The sequence below is a fragment of the Cyprinodon tularosa genome, unplaced genomic scaffold (assembly GCF_016077235.1).
Source record: "Cyprinodon tularosa strain WSP-4 unplaced genomic scaffold, ASM1607723v1 ctg83, whole genome shotgun sequence".
Taxonomy (NCBI): domain Eukaryota; kingdom Metazoa; phylum Chordata; class Actinopteri; order Cyprinodontiformes; family Cyprinodontidae; genus Cyprinodon; species Cyprinodon tularosa.
In genome coordinates, this window is record NW_024039596.1 from 1,242,977 (window position 1) to 1,263,060 (window position 20,084).

The window sequence follows — 20,084 nt, forward strand, 5'->3', positions numbered from 1 at the left end:
ACAGAACAATTGATCAGTTCATGAAATAACTCCATCAGAATGACAAGGCAGGATGGTCTCCTGACTGGATCATGAGACAGGAGTGGAGGATCCCCTTGCAAAAATGTTTTATAAGCACACATTAATTATATAATCATCATTGAATAAACCTAACATTTTCCATTTTCATTTTAAAATCAGAACTGTGTGGCGTGTATTACTGTTGAGCCTCTCCCAGTCACTGCTACCTGTCTCTGCAATCGAAGCACCATATTTTTGTATGTCTCAACAAGCTTAAAAAAAGTCTGGAGACTAAACTTTTTGTTTGTTTCTGTTGCAAAAAAGCTCAGACTCAGCTTATGCCACATTGGATTTTGAACAAGTGGCTTTATGTTTAGGGTTGTTTGGGAAACTTTGCCACATTATCTCCTCTAAAATGTTTTCTGAGTAGCTACACCATGGTTGACTATGTGGATGGTGCATTCAGGTATCACATTTGGCCTCCATGAAGCTGTTTGATCACTCACATTCTCTAACAAATAAACAATTTATCCATGAATTATCTTTACTTATTTGGTGAACTTAGATAAAAGGCTCCGTTTAGGAAAGAAGCAGCTAAGAAGAGAAGCTATGAGCCAGTTTTTTATGCCAAAATAGATTAAAGGGAACACATACAGTTAGTCACATTAAAAGCTGACCCCATAGCTATGTCTAGGAGAGAAGCAAAGTTAAACACTGAAAAACAAGCCTGACTATTATCTATAAACATTGTTGTTGATGGCAGCAGCTCAGGTAATATTTCCCCCCAGAATGATTTCACAGCCAAAAAGGACCAGATAAGATGAAGCTACTATAAAAAGGTAAGCAGAAAGAACATACTTGTAAGACTAGAGGTTGAACTAACAGATATGGCAGAGTGTGTGAATAGAGATAGTTGTCCCTATGTCCTCCAGCAGTCTAAGCCTATAGTGTCATGACGGGTCTAACTGATTTAACCCACATGCAGAACACCACGGAGACTGAGTAAAAGTTTCAACTGTTTATTGAGGCAAAAACACAATAAAGTTATTCTGGACTGATGCTGGAACGGGTCCGGGACCGGTATCACAGGTTTCTCTGTAGAGAGGGACAGTTTGGTTAGCTAGGAAAAGCAGGAGAGTCTTGACTTAGCTAGGAACTGATCGGTACCTGATGTGGTTCAGACTGAGCGGTAGAGGGAGGGAACCAGAAGAGTCCAGAGACTGAGGGATCAGCTGAGGGGTTTAGCAGCGGCAGCGCTTGGCTTCAGACTAGTGAGGTTCAGACCTTGAGTTCTCTCTTTGAGAACAGGCAGGCAGATTCAGACTGTAGATCTTCAGGGTCAGGTCTTCCTAGGAAGCAGAGAGAACAAGGACTGGTTAGAATCAGATTACTCTTCAGAGCAGTCAGAGATTCAGACATGCAGGTTGGCTCAGGCTTTCTAACCATAACTGGTCTAACACTCTGGCACCAAAGAGAAGTTCAGCCGCTGCTTATAAGCTGGTCTCCTTGATGAGCTGATCAGCCGCAGGTGTGATGGTGGCTCAGCTCAGGAGACCCGGGACGCCCTCTGCTGGAGAAAGGTGGCAGATCTCCAGATCCCAACATATAGCAGCATAACTATAGAGATAGCTCAGGATAACCTGAGCCACTCTAACTAGAAGCTTTATCAAAAAGGAAAGTTTTAAGCCTAGCCTTAAAAGTAGACAGGGTGTCTGCCTCACGGACTAAAACTGGTAGTTGGTTCCACAGGAGAGGAGCCTGATAACTAAAAGATCTGCCTCCCATTTTTAGAAAATCTAGGAACAACCAGTAAACCTGCAGAACTTAAGGAACAATCAGATCTCTGATATCAGATGGAGCTTGGCCATTTAAGGCTTTATATGTGAGAAGGAGGATTTTAAATTCTATTCTGGATTTAACAACAAGCAAATGAAGAGCAGCCAGGATACTCTTGTCTTAGCATTTTGGATCAGCTGAAGGATTTTAACTACAGTTTGTGGACTTCCTGATAGTAAAGAATTACAATAGTCCAGCCTTGAAGTAACAAATGCATGGGCTAGTTTTGGAGCCTTTTAAGAATTACATTGATAAATTTATTATTTGCTAAATTATTAATGTTAAAGATCTAAGGTTGTGTGAATGGTACAGCTCTTGTTTATTTATGTATTGGTTTTGGTTTTACCCTCCTCCTTGTCAGTCCGTCTCCTGCTGAGATTAACAGGTAGAAGCAGCTGATGAGGTGGACCTGATTGTTTGTTAACTTAACGTTTATATTTGAATTTTTTGTAAGTCAAATCTGAGAATATTTCAGTTATTTCTTATAAGTAAAGAAAACACCCCTTTTTGAGACAATACAATTCTCCATGAGTGCTTTTAGTTTTGTGAGTCGAAAAACCTCCTCCTTGGACAACTCTGGCAATTTATGACTTTTTGGGAAACAGTTTTAATGCAAGAGTTGCCGTAACAACTAGTTTCTCAGAATCACCCCTGAACATGAAATTTCTAATTTCTGCGATGAGAGAAGAAAATGTTACAAACCTGTTTAATATTGAATTTAAATGGCAAGTTCTGATTAAAAATAAAACACAAAGGATTTTTTTAAAAACAATTTAATCCCAAAACGGAAAATACAAAAACGGAAGCATTTTAAATTCTGAATGGTGTTTGATGCTTAGAGTTTTTCTACGGATCTTAATGGTAAAAAAAAAAATCCTGTCATTCTGTAGTAGTGTGTAGAGCCATGCTTTAAAGACTAAATGCTGTGGCTGCTTATTTTGCACTGCAAAAATTTCAAATCTCAAAAAGTGATTTTATTCTTAAAATAAGTGAATTTTTTCTTGAACTAAGGAGATAAGTGAGACAATTATGGTATCGTCTATTTTACCTGCTCAAATTAAGGATAAATTAAGGATTTGATCCATTTTTACTCATTTTTAGATCGTTTTTGCAGTGCATGTATGTGGTTTAATATGTAAGAAAACTCATGCAGGACAAACTGTACCGTCATAAATCTTTGTGGTACACTGCTGCCCACCATAGGATCTCTTGTGGCATTGCATGTCTTTAGTAAGTGGACATGTGCAGCAGTATGACTTCTTGTATTAATAAACTTACTGTGTGCTCTCCCTCCTCATGTGTCCCATTTTTTTTTCGTTTGTCTAACATCTGACACAAACTACCCTGACCCTGTGTTCTTTCATTGATTAAATCAAACCCACCCTGCGTTCTGTTCCTCACCTCTCAATCACTCGTCTGTTCCAACACCTTTGCGCCGCCACACTGTCCTCCCTCTCCCTCTCCATCTGTTTGTCCCCTGGTCGCATCACCCTCCTCCCCTCTTCCAGAGTTTCCTCAGTAAGAGGTTGAAGGGCTCCATCAAGAGGGCCAAGAGTCAGCCGAAACTGGACCGAACAAGCAGTTTCCGCCAAATGATCCTCCCCCGCTTCCGCAGTGCCGACCAAGACAGGTCAGTGAGTGAGCAATGGACGCACAGTAGTGTGGATCTTTTTGATGTGTTTGGCCACTGCTTTACTGACAAATTCATGCATGAAACTTTTTTTTCTTTTTGCCTTTTCTCTCAGCTGTTTGGAGAAATCTACTTTACTTAGTTTCTGAATGTCAGATTGATGAATTATGTTTGTAAATAATAGAAACTAAAAGGATTCTGACAGAAAATATCAACTTCTTGTTGAAGACATCTAGGCTACAAAACTACCATAAAATCAGAGGGAAAAAAAGGAAAAACATGTCTCGGTTTTTCAGATGTACATATCTAGTAATGAAACACATTTGGTATTAATCAGCTTTTAAAATGAGTTAAATTAAGTATAACAAAAACACACAGTAAAAATGACTCAGTGGGATTTTAAAGAAAGAGGCTGTGTGGAAAAACTAATGTCAACCCAAGCTTATGTTTCACATTGCTTTACATTGAAATTCATGCTTTATTTTTATACTGCGCAACTATCCTAAGGTCCCACCACATGTTAATCAGACTATATAGATCAGAACTTTACATGGGCCATTCCTAGAACCTCAGTCTTTATCTTTCACATCCCATCCAGCTCTGTTTTCATTCAGTTTCTTTATGTAGTCCTCATTTCATAATTTACAGACAATTCAATCCGATGATCCAGTCATATTGGTTTATCTTAGAAAACCCAGCTGGTTGCATCCAGTCATTGACTTTGCAGGATTCGTTTCTCCTGGATGAGTAGACATTCATTGCATTGTGCCATTAAATCTACAGCAATCCCTCACACCAAGCATGTATGCAGTGACAGGGGAGAGGAAAACTCCTTTTTAACAGGAAGAAACCAGCAGAATTCAGACTCTGTGTGAGTGGCCTTCTGCCAACTGGGGGTTTCAAAACGATAGAAGTAGACACACAAAAGGATCCCAGACACACTGATCTATTAATAATTTCCATATTAGAGAATGTAATGGTAAAAAAGCTCCATAGATTGTTTTGTTTAGGAGTGAAACACAGCTAAGCAGGTGAGGTCTGAGTTAGTTCATGTGTCAAAAAGGATGAGAGAGCATATAGTAAGTTACAGTAAAAGCTGAGCCAATGGCTAGTAGAGGGACAAGGCTAAACACTAAGGAAATGGCCTAATTTATAATTGAAGGTGATGATGTTTGGTTGCTGATTGGCTGCCAAAAGGATGCAAGGCTGGATGAAGTAACTATGAAGATGAAAGATAGAGAGAACTTAAAGTTAAAAGCTGAACTAAATAATAACGCAACATGAGGGAAAGTAGACCGATTGTCCTCCAGCAGTCTGAGCCTATAGCAGCATATCTACAGAGATACCTAGGATAGCCTGAGCCACTCTATTAGCTTTATCAAAAAAGAAAGTTTTAAAATTAGACAGGGTGGCTGCCTCACTGACTCAATTTTTTTGTTTCTACAGAATAGGAATCTGTTAAACATCTGACACCCAATCTACTTTTAAAAACTAAAGGAACCACTTCGAAACAGGCGTTGATGTCACTGAGCTGCTCATCTGTAGGATTGATGGACTCACACTTGAGTCTAGAATCATTTGGCAAACAGAGCTGCAGAAACTAAAATATAAGTCCTTATTTCTTAAAATAATTGTACATTCCCTCAATTTGAGCTGATAGGTGAGATACTTTTCCAAAGGAATAACTTGATTTATGTTTGAAATATGTAAAAAAATAATCTTCTGTTGTCTTTTTTTAAGTAATTATCTTAGGCGGGTGAATACTCATTTAATTTGTAGATTGTCAAGTGGCAATACACTTAGTTTAAGAATACATTACTTAGTTTTATTTCGTTTTTGCAGAGAGAGAGAAGGTCACGGTTTATTGAGTGCAAGGTGCCTTTGGTACAAATAAACCTAGATTATGTCTGAAGTCTTTGTGCTGATATGCTTTGTGTAGTTTTCTCAAAATAAGCTGTTCTGCATGATGACAGAAGGATCACATCTCATCAAATTACCTTTTTCCCAGTTTTGTGGTTCTCTGAGAAGTAGTTTTTAAAAGCTTTTCTATGCTGCCAAATGTTCTCAAATATATAGAATGCTAAGATAAAACTCTTAGTTTTTGTCTTTTTCTAAACATTACATCCTCTTAAGGCGGGGGGTCGGTGGCGGCTGGTGAAAAATATTTTTGGTGGGGCTGATATAGCCTAGTGTATGTCTCCAACTAATCCAAAATAAGAATTCAAACAAACAATTGGAAATGAAATACAATTTAACAGTAATGATTTAATTTACTATATAATAACAGTAACAGTGATGATTTGGGTCACTGTGACGGGGTTCTTTGGCCTCCAAGAATCCAGTCTCAGTCGGGTTACCGGTGTTGGTGATTTATTGAGCTCAAAAACTCAAAACAGGGTGCAAAAGAAACTAAACATGTACAAGATACTCTGGGCCTCAGCCTCCCTCCAGTTACCAGCAATGTAACAAAGAAACAGAAAACAAAAATGGCCGCTCTTCTTCCCACAGCCCTCATTAAATAGTTTAAGCCCCTCAGGCTCTCTTATTTCTGATTTCTTCTCATAAATCAGTTTTGTCCATATATTACCTCCACAATCAATTGATGTACAAAAACAAATAATTTTTACAACTTAATTCCTTTACACAGATTCATTGACTTATTCAATTACACCAAACCGGGTTTGAACCCAGCAAAGACGCAGCCAGACTGAAGATGACAAGTCCCCGTAGCATAAACACGTACACACCCACACCCCCACATACCCACACACACACGGCTAACCCCACTGAAATATTAAGTGTGCACCCTCAATACGCCAGCAGGTAACCAGGAACAGCTTGTGTGCTTTAAGTTAATGGAGCTACTGGGCTCAGCGCGAGTGTATTGGTCCTCACAAGCACAGTATAACAGGAATGTGTGTGTGGCGTGCAAAGTTAGAGGTTTTTTTAAGTGACGTGGTGGATTCGTCACAGTCACAATAACCATGAGATGAATATCCTACAACAGGGATGTTCTTCTGGCAAACGGGTAGATAAATAAGGATCTCACCGAATTTGGTGGAAGCTGCATCTCACTCGTTACGTTCGCCATTGTCCCTCTAATTGTCTGCACCTGCGCTTGGGTGCAGAAGCCTGTTAAAGTGCAGTATTTTCAGAGCCCCAAGACCATCAAATTCTGAGACGCTGGTTGGCCATTAAATTATTAAATTGACCTAGCAATAGTACATGATTGGCAGATTCTCTGCACATGTGGGGCAGTCTGATCAGCGCCCCAAGACAGAGACGGTAGGAGTCTGTCTGTGGAAATCCACAAATGAATGACAGTAGATAGGGAAATGTAGTTTATATAATTTGTTTTGCTTATAGGTACACAGTCTAGAGAGTAAAACTGACATTCATGAGTTAATTTCTAAAAATATATTTTACGTTTCTCTCTTCTTATCAGGGAGGGCGGTGCCCCAGCGCCCCCTATGGGCCGGCCGCCACTGAGGGGGGAGGTTATTTTACAACAACATTTGACAACTATAAATGTTTTTTAAGTTGTGAATAATCTTCCCCTGCATAATTTTTTACTTTGGATTGTTTAAAAATAAGATTATAACTCCTTCTGTATTGAAGGGCAGTAAAAAGTTGTTTCTCTTATGTATTGCTGATGTCTTTTCTTCCTGGCATCGAGCTTTACAGCGTTTGCTTTAGAGCAGCAAATAGCCATAGCTCCGTTTTTATGGAGGTGCTAACAGTGATGATGTGTTTATGAAGTAAATATTGTTGCTTTCCCAGGGAAATCCATAGAAGCTACAATGGATCACTTAGTTTGTCAACATTCAGCTTTTGGCTTCTTCCTCATTTTGTGTTTAATTGAGTTTGTAGAATCTGCTGTGTGATAACTTGTGGACGGTGCAAAAATAATTATAGATCTTATTGAATCCCAGGCTGCTTCCTAATGTGATTACATTTGAGAGCACTCCTAAATCCTTAACTTTTTTATATTTTGTTCACAGCTATATTTAAAGCTGTTTTCACGCCCTTAAATCCTCCAGGGTGCATATAAGTGCCAGGTATGTAAGGCCAATTTCCCCTGAAGTATGAGAGAGCAGATGCGTCTTGTTGCATAATTTTCGATGGGGAAATAAGTTCACTTTGCACTCTCATGTCTCACTTCAGTGTCACTTGGAGCTGAAACCCTCAGCATCATCACTGTTTCTGTCAGAATGATGAAGAAACATGGTCTCTCTCACCATGGTAACAAGCAGGCAGCCATAATCCGGGCTGCACAGGCGGAAATGAGTTAGTGGGAGATTTGCTTAATTATACCTCCTCTTGATCCTGTGCATACTTATAGCAGAATAAAGATTCCCTAGCAGCACAGAGAAGGCAAAGCTAACATGTTCCTGTGAAACTGATTCCTCCTAATGGTTTGAAATGCAGAGAAATATTATTCTTTATAGAATTTTTTGCTTTTTCCCCCCAACAACAAGACTACCCTACACAAATATTCAGATGAGAAGCAGGTAGATATGCAAAGGGCTTCAGGTTAATAAGTTAACGTAATAACTTTGGTAATCAGCTGCCTCTGATTCAGTTCAACCAACTTCCATGTAGTCCACTCAGATCACTGTGTTGATTTTTTTTCAACTGTTATAACAAACTTGAAATAAATTCCATCAGTTTAGATTTAGGAAAATTTTCCATCTTATCAAGTCTGATAACCTTAGATCTGGACAAAAAGTCTTTCAGATCTTGATTTGAGATTGATACGCTATAGGGATGGAACGGTTTATGAAAACCGTCCGAGCCGTTCGGTTCGACTGTCTCGGTTCGGTTCGCGTGTGTTGCGTCGGTTCATGCGCTGCTCCTTTTTTTCATAGTCGAAGCGTGTACACTCCAGAGCAGAAGGTGGCGGTACTGCAACCAAAGCCAACCACCAGTAATAAACAAGAAGAAGAAGCGAAGCAGCGTAGCAGAAAAAAATCAGTTGTTGTGGAGAATTGTGTGGGTATGGCGAGTGGGAAAGAACAGGAGTTGGGAGACGCACCAGCAGCACTTTAAAGGTCTGCTGTATGGGACCACTTTGCATTTAGAGTGACCTACGATGACGGCGGGAAGAAAGTTGTGGATAAAAACTGTGTGCAAGCATTGTGCAACACGTTTTGTTTATGCTAACAGCAACACGAACAACATGTCTGGCTAACAATCAACATATACCGAACCGACTCGAAAACCGTGACCACGAAACCGTGAACCGAACCGAACCGAACCGTGGATTTTGTGAACCATTCCACCCCTAATACACTAAGCAAGAGCAGATTCTGTTAGGCTTAGGCTACGTTCACACCACAGCCAGAAGTGACCCAAATCAGATTTTTTTGCCCACATGCAACCTGTATCTGATCTTTTCATGACAGTCTAAACAACACAGATCCACTTTCTTCCAATCCCACCCAGGCCACTTGGCTATGTGGTCCTGAATCCGATACGAATCTGATCTTGTTGAATACGACCTGTGTTTGAACAGCCAGGTCGCATTCATCCGACCTGAACGCCATTAGTAACCAACATTTTCACTATTCTGCTTCTTGCTATGCAGAAGCGGCAAGAAAAACAAATGCCATGGCGGACGATGATGCAGAGAGCAGTATTTTTTTAACCATCTTGAAAAGATTGAGGTTTTTCATCTCTGGAAAGATCGCTAGATGCGCTCCAGCACTACATCCATGTTTACTTCCGTAATCACAAAGCACACTGGCTTGTGAAGTCATTGCGTCCTCTACTGTGAATGCAGGACACTTGCGTTGTATGACTGCAGTTCACATAGGAGATCACATACAAGTCACATATATTTGGAAATATGAACGGCAAAGCAAAAAAAAAAATCGGAATTGATCCTATAGGCCTGCAGTGCGAACGTAGCCTTAGACTTATGCTATGTTCACACTGCAAGCAGCAGGAGCAGCAAAAATGCACCTGCTGCTTCATTTTTGATGCTTGCACTAGTTTAGTTCCGGCGCGCGGTTGAAGCATCTTTGCTGCTCCAGCTGCGCAGTCAAAAAATGGGTCTGATGCGTGTTGGGCGGAGCTACCCTATCCTTTCTTTGCCTGTAACAATGGCAGTTATATTTGCTGTGATCCGTCGGTAAAAAGTAGTTTTAATATGTTTTTAAGTGAGAAAGTCCACCTGAAAACATTGTCAGTTCATTCAGTTCATCCAGATTACAATCCTGCCTTCAAATATTATTTCACTCTCAGATCCCCGTACAGTGGTGGTGCACTGTCACTGGAAATCCCCTTCAACGGCTGCCTCTGGCTCTGTCACTTTTTGGCGTTTTTCCGCTACTGTTTGTGGCGGCTGGAAGTAGATTTTAGCGTTTCTCACGTACGTAATCCAAACTACAGGCACCAGATTTCGACATTTTAAGTTCATTTATTCGTTAATAAACTCTTTGCATCTGCATCAGCAGCGCTGTCTGTCTCCCTGCTAGCTCCCAGATCAGCTTCTCTGATTGGCTGATGTGGGGCGTTGAGCAGCAAAACTTCAATTTTTCCAACCACAGCAGCTGCTGCTTCTGAAGGGCGTCCCTCACGTCAGATTCAATTCAATTCAGTTTATTTATATAGCGCCAAATTCACAACACATGTCATCTCAAGGCACTTTACAGTTCAACCAGATCATACAGTCAAATAGATTCAAAGTTTTCGATCTAAGGAAAACCAGTTGATTGCATTGACTCATTGACTCAAATACAAACTCTCACACTAAGCATGCTTGTAGCGACAGTGGAGAGGAAAAACTCCCTTTTAAAAGGAAGAAACCTCCAGCAGAACCAGGCTCAGTGTGAGCGGCCATCTGCTGAGGCCCACTGGGGTTCAAGGAGACAGAAGCAGAGATACAAAAATAAACTGTAAAAGGCGGCCCCGTCCAGGAAACACACAGCCAGGCAGACGAGCTCTGAGCCAGCTCCCATGTCAGAGGACGAAGAGAGCACATCCAGCCAGTCAGGTCAGAGAAACAGGACCACACTGGAAAACAGGCCGATCTCCAACATCTATAAACAAGGGTGTTGATGGCAGCAGCACAGCTGATATTTCTCTCCAGGATGGAGTCACAGCCAAACAGGAACAGACGAGGCAAAGCTACTCTGAGGAAAAGCAGAGAGAGCTGCTCAGAAGCTCATGAGGCGCTGCTCCTGCTGCTCAAAAAGCGCTGCAGGACCTTTTGCTGTGCCAAGATGCTCATCAACCATTGGCTTTGCATGTAAACCAGCTTCTTCTGCTGCCTCTGCTGCTTGGGGTCTGAATATAAACAGTGTGGGAGAAAAAACATGGTGCAAAAAAAACACATTGATATGGTCAGTTTGATGCAGAGACTGACATGTTTTACAGTTTTTTCAGTTTTTTAGTTTTTTTTCGACTGTCTGTTGGCGGCGGGGAAGAAGCTGTTGCAGAATCTGCTGGTCCTGCATTGAATGCTGCAAAGCCTCTTCCTAGAGGGCAGCAGGGAGAACAGTCCATGATGGGGGTGTGAAGGGTCATTGATAATGTTACGGGGTTTAGGACACGCAGCGCTGGAATGAAATGAACCGCAATAAGCCATTTGGACTTGGTTAAACTTTGTTTCGACAAAACATGTCATGATTTCAAGAAGTAGACTAAGTGCAATTATCTTACTGCACTGGAAGATCATCGTATTTGTTTTCTGGTAGAGTTTTCTCAAAGAAGATTAATAATATATCAGTATATCTTCTCTTGCTAAGTATATAAATCTCAAAACAAGATCAAAGACTTTTTGGCTTGAAACTTGGTTTGATGGACAATTTTTTTGTAGTTTACAACTGTGAAAAACTTTTCTCTAGGAAAGCTGTTGGATAAGACGAACATCTGAGGGGACAGAGCAGCTGAAACTTTTATAAAACTAGTATTTTTTCACTGGTCCAAAGGCTTAAATCTGTTTTCACAAATTCTTGATTCATTGTTTATTCTCTATTATAAAGAGATGATTTACATTTTTGTGACGTGGGTTACAGTCATGCTGCTGATTGTCCTTAGAAAACTTTGAATCAATCTGACTGGATGATCTGGTTGAAATGTAAAGTGCCTTCAGATGACATGTGTTGTAAATTGGCGCTATAGAAATAAACTGAATAGAATTGAAATTGAATTGAATATTGTCCATAATATGAACAGCATAGCAGACACACAACAATAGACAACAACGGTATTCTGGTTACAAGAGATTTTTTATGAAGAACAATAGTGATAAAATTAATAGATGGAGGAAGATACAGATATTAACATATTAACGGTAAATTGGACATATTTTTCCAGAAGATGAGTCTTTATTTTAGCCGTGAAGATCGATATGAAATGGGAAATTTTTATTTAGTTTTCTGTTTTCCTTTCCAGTAATTACATTTTTGTTCCCAGTGTTATAGGTGTGCTTAGAAGTGCAGAACGAGGTCACATAGTTTAGTTTGTGAGCTGTACATTACACAATCAGTCTAAAAGGGGTTATACTCACTCGACTTATTTTAAAGTGACAAGAGCTGATATTCAAACTTGAGTTAAATCCTGTACGTCCGAGCAGTTTTCTTGTTTGCTGAGTTTTCCTCTCAGTTAATGTGCCTCACCTGATCCAATGTATGGCAGATATTTTCTCAATCCTTTCGTTCCTCCCAATCTTCACTCGTCCTCCTCTTCACTCTTCTTTCACTCTGACTCCTCAGACTGTTAAATCTTCCTCTCTGAAGGATCATCTGTTTACATAATGAACTTAATTTCCACTGAGAGGTCGTCTTTCCCACCCCCTCCCCCCCTCTTTCTCTCACATTTTGTCATGACTTCCTCTAGTTTTTCTCTTGCCTCCCTTCAATCTGACTCATTCTTTTAGGTCTATTTTTATCTCTCCCTCACTCCATGAGCTCCCCTCTCCCTCTCTCTGGTTCCCTGCATGATCAGAACTCCGTTGGTGAACGTTATGATTGGTTATAGGAATAAGCAGTCGTGGGAAAAGTGACCGCACAGCCGAGGATTTTGTTTTCCTTCATCTCCGTCTTGTTTTTTCTTCTCTGGTGGGGGGTTCCTCGCTCCTGACCGGTGCTTCTCACTCACGGGTTCGATTCCTTGTGTCATCGTTTATCTGTCCAAATGGAGATGTGACTGTCAGCTGCTGCTGTGCATGCTTGTGTGCTGCTGTAGTAGAGGTGAGCAGTGCTGAAGTCAGAGATTCTGAGATTTTTATATTTTTGTCGGCAGAAGGATTTTATTTATTTCTAGAAATAATTTAATATTTATTTTCTTTAGAATTTCAAAGGCTGAGGTAGAAAAATGAAAAATATCTGAGCTTAAAGAAAAAAGCATTTCAAATAAAATTTTGGGATTTAAGTCACTGCAGAAAGTAATAAAGCTGGGTGTCATTTGTTTTCTGCACACTCAGCATATCCTATTGGTTATTTTAATGTAATTCATTTATAACCGTATCACTCCTATTACAGTAAGTCTATGTACTTCTGTAAACGATGCAAAAACATCGCAAACAAAGCAGCAAATGGATGGATGGTAGGGTCAAGAAACATGTTTCTTAAAAGTTATTTCAAATACATGCAGAAATAAGATTTTAAAAAACTTCCTAATCAAAAACAAGATTTTAAGAATAACTTTGCTATTGATTTTAGATTTTATTTTTCAGATTTAGTCTCAAGAATTACATTTTCTTCAAATTGTGTTTCATAGATCACATTCTCTTTACTTAACTCCCAAATACAAACGCTCCCTCTTGAATAATAAATATATGGCTGCTAACAACCATACATCTTTGCTCACCCCGCCCCCAGAAGTGATGTATAAACTGCAATTTGAAAAAGAATGCATTTCATTAAAACTTAATCTGAAAAGGAAAAATAAAAAAAATAGGCTGTAACATCTGTAAAGAATAAATAAAAATGTGAAAAAAAGATTTCAAAAATGTAATCGGAAAAAACGGCAAAGTTACTCAAAATGTTTTTTTGATTTAGAAGTTTTTCACAGTATAATTTCTTAGTTGCATTTTTTTCTCTAATTTCTATTTACAAAAACTGTTGCTTTTGAGAATAATGGTAATAAAATACCAAACTACATTTCCTAACTTCGGTCGATACAGTATACAATAATATAACTTCGATATCAATACAAACAAATAAATGCCTTCGAGATACGAAACCAAAAAAAAAAAAGTGAACTGATTTTTTTTTATTTTTTTATTTCAGTATAGTATGGGAAAGAAGTCAGAATTCTGACTTTTTTTTCTCAGAATTCTGACTTTAATCTCAGAATTCTGACTGAATTCTGACAATAAAAAAGTCAGAATTCTGAGAAAAAAAAGTCAGAATTCTGACTTTTTTCCCGTACTATACTGAAATAAAAAAATAAAAAAAATCAGTTCACTTTTTTTTTTTCCCAGTGGCCCTAATCCTCTTCCGTACAATCCTCTAAAAACTTATGAGAAATATTTTTTTTATATTTTGTAAAATCCTTCACATAACATTCTTGAATTTTTTGCTTTAAGACAAAACACACAAAACTAAATCAAACCTGAATGTCGTTTAGAGAAAGATGCTGTAAACATAGACTGTAAGGAAATAGAAATGTCATATTAAATTACTGAATGAAATTATATTGCGAAATGTTTTAATTAGTGGCCATAACTAAGGCTGCATGACTTTCAATCCACTAATGGGAAAAATAAAACCATCCTTGCTGCTTTTGTTGGAGTTCAGATGGAAAACAGCAGCTAATGTAAAGGTGACGATGAAATCAAGACATTTGATGTTTTGTTTTAATAAAAAGTAGATAAAAGTAGAAAAACATCAACAAAGAAAACTGGTTACATTATTTACCTTTTATTCAAAGCAGATCTTCTTAGGATTGTCCCAGTTTCTTTAAAGGAATAGTACACCCAAAACATGATTAGCCTTCATTTTCTACTCACCCCCATGCTGAACAACACTCTGGAGTACTTTTTTGATATCTCAAATGCATCTGGAGATCTGGGAGGCTTCTTGCTGTCTGCTGACATTCAAATAATGGAGGTCTATGGCGCCCGAGGCAGAAAGGTCCATAAAAGTCCACAAAAAACGTGTCAATATTTCTCCATACTGCTCGTCCAATGTATTCCAAGTGTCCTGAGTGGGTAGCGTCCAGAATTTACTCGAAACGAAGTCATTTAGAATGTTTTTAGAGCATAAACAGTAGTGTATAGGATTTCCTGAAAGCGCGTTCACGAGTCTACGGAAACCGCGGCAGACCAAACCAGATGAAAGTGCGCATTCAGCGTCTGCTCTGCCGATAATGCAAGCGTAGAAGAAGAAATATGCTGTTTACCTGTGCAAAGAAAGAAACAACGAAAGAAAAATGTCTGAGGACTTCAGTGTTGAGGAAGAGCATGAGTTCTTTGCCGAGCTGAATGCGCACTTTCATCTGGTTTGGTCTGCCGCGGTTTCCGTAGACTCGTCAACGCGCTTTCAGGAAATCCTATACACTACTGTTTATGCTCTAAAAACATTCTAAATGACTTCGTTTCGAGTAAATTCTGGATGCTACCCACTCAGGACACTTGGAATACATTGGACGAGCAGTATGGAGGAATATTGACACGTTTTTTGTGGACTTTTATGGACCTTTCTGCCTCGGGCGCCATAAACCTCCATTATTTGAATGTCAGCAGACAGCAAGAAGCCTCCCAGATCTCCAGATGCATTTGAGATATCAAAAAAGTACTCCAGGGTGTTGTTCAGCATGGGGGTGAGTAGAAAATGAAGGCTAATCATGTTTTGGGTGTACTATTCCTTTAAATTAAAAGAAAAAGCTTCATCCCAGAATACACAGAACTCAGTGAGGATGCTAAATGTTTAAGTTTCAAGAAAAAAAGACAGATTTTTTTTACTTGTTTGGGAGGTTTACAAGAGAAAATCTCTTTTCCCTAAAAGGAAATCAGCAGCGGCTACATAGTGGAGCATTGGGTAGCACTGCTGCCTTGCAGCAAGAAGGTTCCAGATTCGATGCGCAGGCCAAGGGTCTTTCTGCATGGAGTTTGCATGTTCTCTCTGTGCATGGTCGGGCTCTTTCCAGGTACTCCAGCTTCCTCCCTTTGCGTCCCCACATGGGATAAGCGTGACAGAAAATGGATGGATGGAGCATTTCTTAAGTTGTCAAAGTTGCATTTGAAAGAACGGAAAGACTGCGGAAGAACGATGTGGGATTGTTGCTAAGCTTCAGGACCACACGCATCTTGCAGTCCTGGTGCAAATCGTGAAATCTTCCAATTAGTAAAATAATGTGAGGCCATCTCTCTGACAGCTCAGCCCAGAGAGGTCACACCTTCCCCCCATTGAATTGTGGTGGAGAGAAACGATACAAAGACAAACTGAATCCCTGCGGAATGATATAAGAAAGTTAGAGAGTTCAATTTAAGAGTTATTACTGATAAAGGATCTAGACTTCTGATTTTCTGACTTCTGATTTTCTTTTCAAGAACTTCAGTTCCTTCATTTTTTAAATCATATTTTCTGTTCTTCTGGTATTCTTAACCTCTGATGTTGGATGCTGTGCAGGTGAAAGGATTTTTTTACCAGTATGTTTTTATTTTGGGCATTTTTTATGATGTGTAACCATAGTAACCATCACAAGTTAACAAGACAGAGTCCTGTCATCTGCAGAAATCCTCAATTAAATCTGAAGTCGCTCAATCAGACATGGACAAGAAGCTGAGTACAGAAAGCTGGTGTGGAATCAACCAACTGATCCTGAATGTGAACAAAACAAGCGAGATGATTTTAGATTATTTTGTAAAATCATTCTCTTTAAAGATGGTTAAAATGCAATGACTGACTTTCATTTGTTGATTTTCATAGATCTTTCATGTTATAAATTCTTTTTTTGCAGAGTAACATGGAAAGGAGCAGAAATGGAAAAACTTTACTAAAACTATACGATCATCCTTCATGTGCTAAATCTACTCTACTTTTCTAACAAAATTAAAACCTCATTTAAAACTTCAGAATTATTTTTCACTACACCCTTAAAAATGACAGTAATTTCTTCATTTATAAAACAAATGTTTTCTCATCTAACAATTATAACTGTAGAATAGAAATGTAAGAATAAACCGTTAAGATATTCATAAAATAAACATGAGCAAAAACCTCACAGATCCAGTTCAATATGAAATTGGATCTGTAGTTCTCATGAAAAACTTGTTTTAACCATGTTTTAATTTAGATATGAATCATTTTTGTGTATAGAGGGACCATTCTTCCCCCATTTACTTAGGTTTTATTGGATTATTAAAACTAAAACAACTCTATCTCCATCTCTCGATGTAGGTTATCATTATATCATATGGAGATATTTATGCCATTGTTTAATAATACTTGATTTTAATTGTTTATCTGATGTATTTTATGTTGTTTAAAACTCTTTGTAAAGATAGAGATTCCAAATCACCCATAAATAGTCACATTGTGTCTTTAACAAAAAGGCCCACTGCTTGATTATAATAAAAATAAGGCTAAATACTCCAACAGAAGTTTTATACAGTTCAACTCCAATTTAATCACCTTTTAAAATCTTCTTGCCCCTTTTTACTCCTCATCTAGAGCTTTTGTTCTTTTACAACTTTGTTGGGAGTTGCAAACTCACTGATCTCCATTTCTTTGGCTTGTTGACTAATTGTATGCATGCACAGTGATGTATTCCTGGTCACATGATGTTTCCATGGTTAAAATACACAGAAAGGCCACATTTACTAACACATTGAGCAAAAACTAAGCTTAGAGGAAAAAATTTAAAATATTATGGCAGCAGCATTGCAAAAAATGTAAATTTAAACAAGTAATTTTTGCTTAAAATAATTGTTTTTTTCTTGAATTGAGCAGGTAAGTGAGACACTTTGCCAATAGAACCAGATAATTTGTAATACTTGATTTTATTTGTTTATTTGATGTATTTTATGTTGTTTAAAACTCTTTGTAAAGATAGAGATTCCAAATGACGATATAATCACCCATAAAGGCTAAATACTCCTATGTAATCCTGATAGTATTTAGCCTAAACAGAACCTCAGCACAGGGTGCAATGAGCTGACATAAACAAATGTGCCGCCATCTGCAGGCGTCTCTTATTCTCTTAATGCAACTACTAAATAAGTCCCGGCCGTGATGTAATACCTTGAGGAAAACTAACAGCTTAGCAGATAGAGGTGAAAAGCTTTGCTAACACTATTAGCGCTATTATCAACTTGGCAGCCACATCAGAAAACTTCCTGAGCTTTAGCTCCAGCTTTAGTGAACTCCAACAGAAGTTTTATACAGTTCAACTCCTATTTAATCACCTTTTAAAATCTTCTTGCCCCTTTTTACACCTCATCTAGAGCTTTCGTTCTTTTGCAACTTTGGCCCCGTCCACACAAAGTCAAAACGAACACGAAACGCTAATATTTTCCAGAACGTTTGTCTTAAAGACGGAGACGTAAAATATATGTGATCGTCCACATGAATGCATGAAAACGCTGCAAAATGTATGCCAGGCCTGTAAGTGGCGCCAAAGCAAAAATAGGCAAAAACAGGCAACGAAATGTTGGGCATGCGCACTAATATTTATACATTGTTGCCCTGCGGGTCCATTTTCGTGGTTCAGTCAAATTCAGGTGCTGAACTATGTGGTCGATATTGCTCTGTTCTTCCTGGAGATATTCCAGAAGAAGAAGATTCTGTTGTAAGCCCGACAGCAGGGTGAGTAGCATGAGCAGCAACCATTCAACACAGGACGGCGCCATTGTTGTTGTGATACTGTGTCGGGCATGCGTGTTTAGAGGCGACGCTATGACGCATGCGTGTAAAAAAAAAAAATGTGGTTAGAGCTTAAAGATGGAAACGCGAAAACGGCGTTTCAAAATCTGAAGGCTGAATAAAAAAAAGATCATTTACAGACCCCGAAACGCCGGCTTCGTATGGATGAGAGGCTGGTTTGGTGAAAAATTTGTAAATTTAGGCCAGGGTTTGACTTCGTGTGGACGGGGCCTTAGTTGGGAGTTGCAAACTCCATGATCTCCATTTCTTTAGCTTGTTGACAAATTGTATGCATGCACAGTGATGTATTCCTGGTCACATGATGTTTTCATGGTTAAAATACACAGAAAGGACACAGTTACTAACACATTGAGCAAAAACTAAGCTTAGAGGACAAAATTTAAAATATGGCAGCAGCTGCAAAAAATTTAAATCTAAATAAGTAATTTTTGCTTAAAATAATTGTTTTTTTCTTGAATTGAGCAGGTAAGTGAGACACATTGCCAATAGAACAAGATAATTTGTATTTAAAACAAGAAAAAACAATTGCAGTGTCCTATTTTAGGTGCATAATATCTAATTATCTTACCTTAGGAGTAAATATACTCATTCCATTGGCAAATCGTCTTATTTACCTACTGAAATTAAGGGTAAATACACTTAATTTTAGAAATTTTTTACTTATTTCTAGATTGTTTTTGCAGTGAGGGCACTGTAATTAGTCACAGAAACGTTGTATGCAAAGAGCATAAGTTACTGGTGTATACATTTCAAGACAAATATCAAGAAATGTGTCATAGTACCTTTATCGTTCAACGTGCATCATGAATTGGACTGAACTTTAAAAAACATGAAAGTTTGTTTGAATGTTGGGCTCGAACCTCAAGAGCTTTTACATTCTCATTAACATCGCATCAAAATTGAAGTGCAGGAGAAATGTGTTCACTTTAAAAGGACTATCTGCATACATTACATCCCATCCTAATGTATTATTTGGACTTTATGAGCTGGAATGAAAAGTGCTCTCAATGTTAGAATTAACATATAGATGTTGACATGAAGGGAACTCATTATGCTGGAATAACCTCCTCCCTTCCTTCCCACTGTGCACCAACATCTGACCAACCGTTGCTCTCCCAGGACCCGTTTGATGCAGAGCTTCAAAGAGTCGCACTCCCATGAGTCCCTGCTGTCTCCCAGCAGCGCTGCCGAGGCGCTGGACCTCACTCTGGATGAGGACGCCATCATCAAACCTGTTCACTCCAGCATCCTGGGACAAGAGTACTGCTTTGAGGTGAGAGCTGCGGTGCATGACGGAGCAGTAACAGCAGAGGAACACTCTAAGCAGAAAGAACACAAAATAAACCCCATCATCAAGTTTTGTTTCTAAAATCAGCATTAATTTGATGAGGTTTTCCATCACCTTTCATTAGTGGAAACTTTAGCCTTTGTTTTGGCGCCTTAGTTGCTCTCTCCATAGTGACTGATGGCTGTGGTACCGTTGCCTATAACCTCAGGTGACAACGGCTTCAGGAACCAAGTGCTTTGCGTGTCGTTCAGCCGCAGAGAGAGACAAATGGATCGAGAACCTGCAGAGAGCTGTCAAGCCCAACAAGGTGAGGGGAGAGAAAGGGATGCGGATGATCCCCGTGTCTGTGTGTCTCTCTCTCTCCTCCCCGTCTCCTGTTGTTGTTGTTTGTTTTTTCCAATAAGAGCGCACCGCTTCATTTCTCTGTGTGAACTCCATCCGCATGTCTGTGTGTGTGTGTGTGTCTGTGTCAAACAATTTAGCTGCGTCTGCG

At 39.0% G+C, this 20,084-nt stretch overlaps 1 protein-coding gene across 9 annotated transcripts in view; it reads left to right on the forward strand.

Moving 5' to 3' along the window:
- Positions 1-20,084, forward strand: part of syngap1b (synaptic Ras GTPase activating protein 1b) — a 338,065-nt gene that overhangs the window by 240,902 nt on the left and 77,079 nt on the right. For 8 of the 9 annotated variants that reach the window (XM_038272429.1, XM_038272431.1, XM_038272433.1 and 5 more), the window contains 3 exons: positions 3,345-3,466; positions 19,423-19,576; positions 19,800-19,898. In XM_038272429.1, the coding sequence (XP_038128357.1) occupies positions 3,345-3,466; positions 19,423-19,576; positions 19,800-19,898 (375 nt within the window). The remainder of the gene's footprint in view (positions 1-3,344; positions 3,467-19,422; positions 19,577-19,799; positions 19,899-20,084) is intronic. The other variant, XM_038272436.1, reaches the window with a different exon arrangement.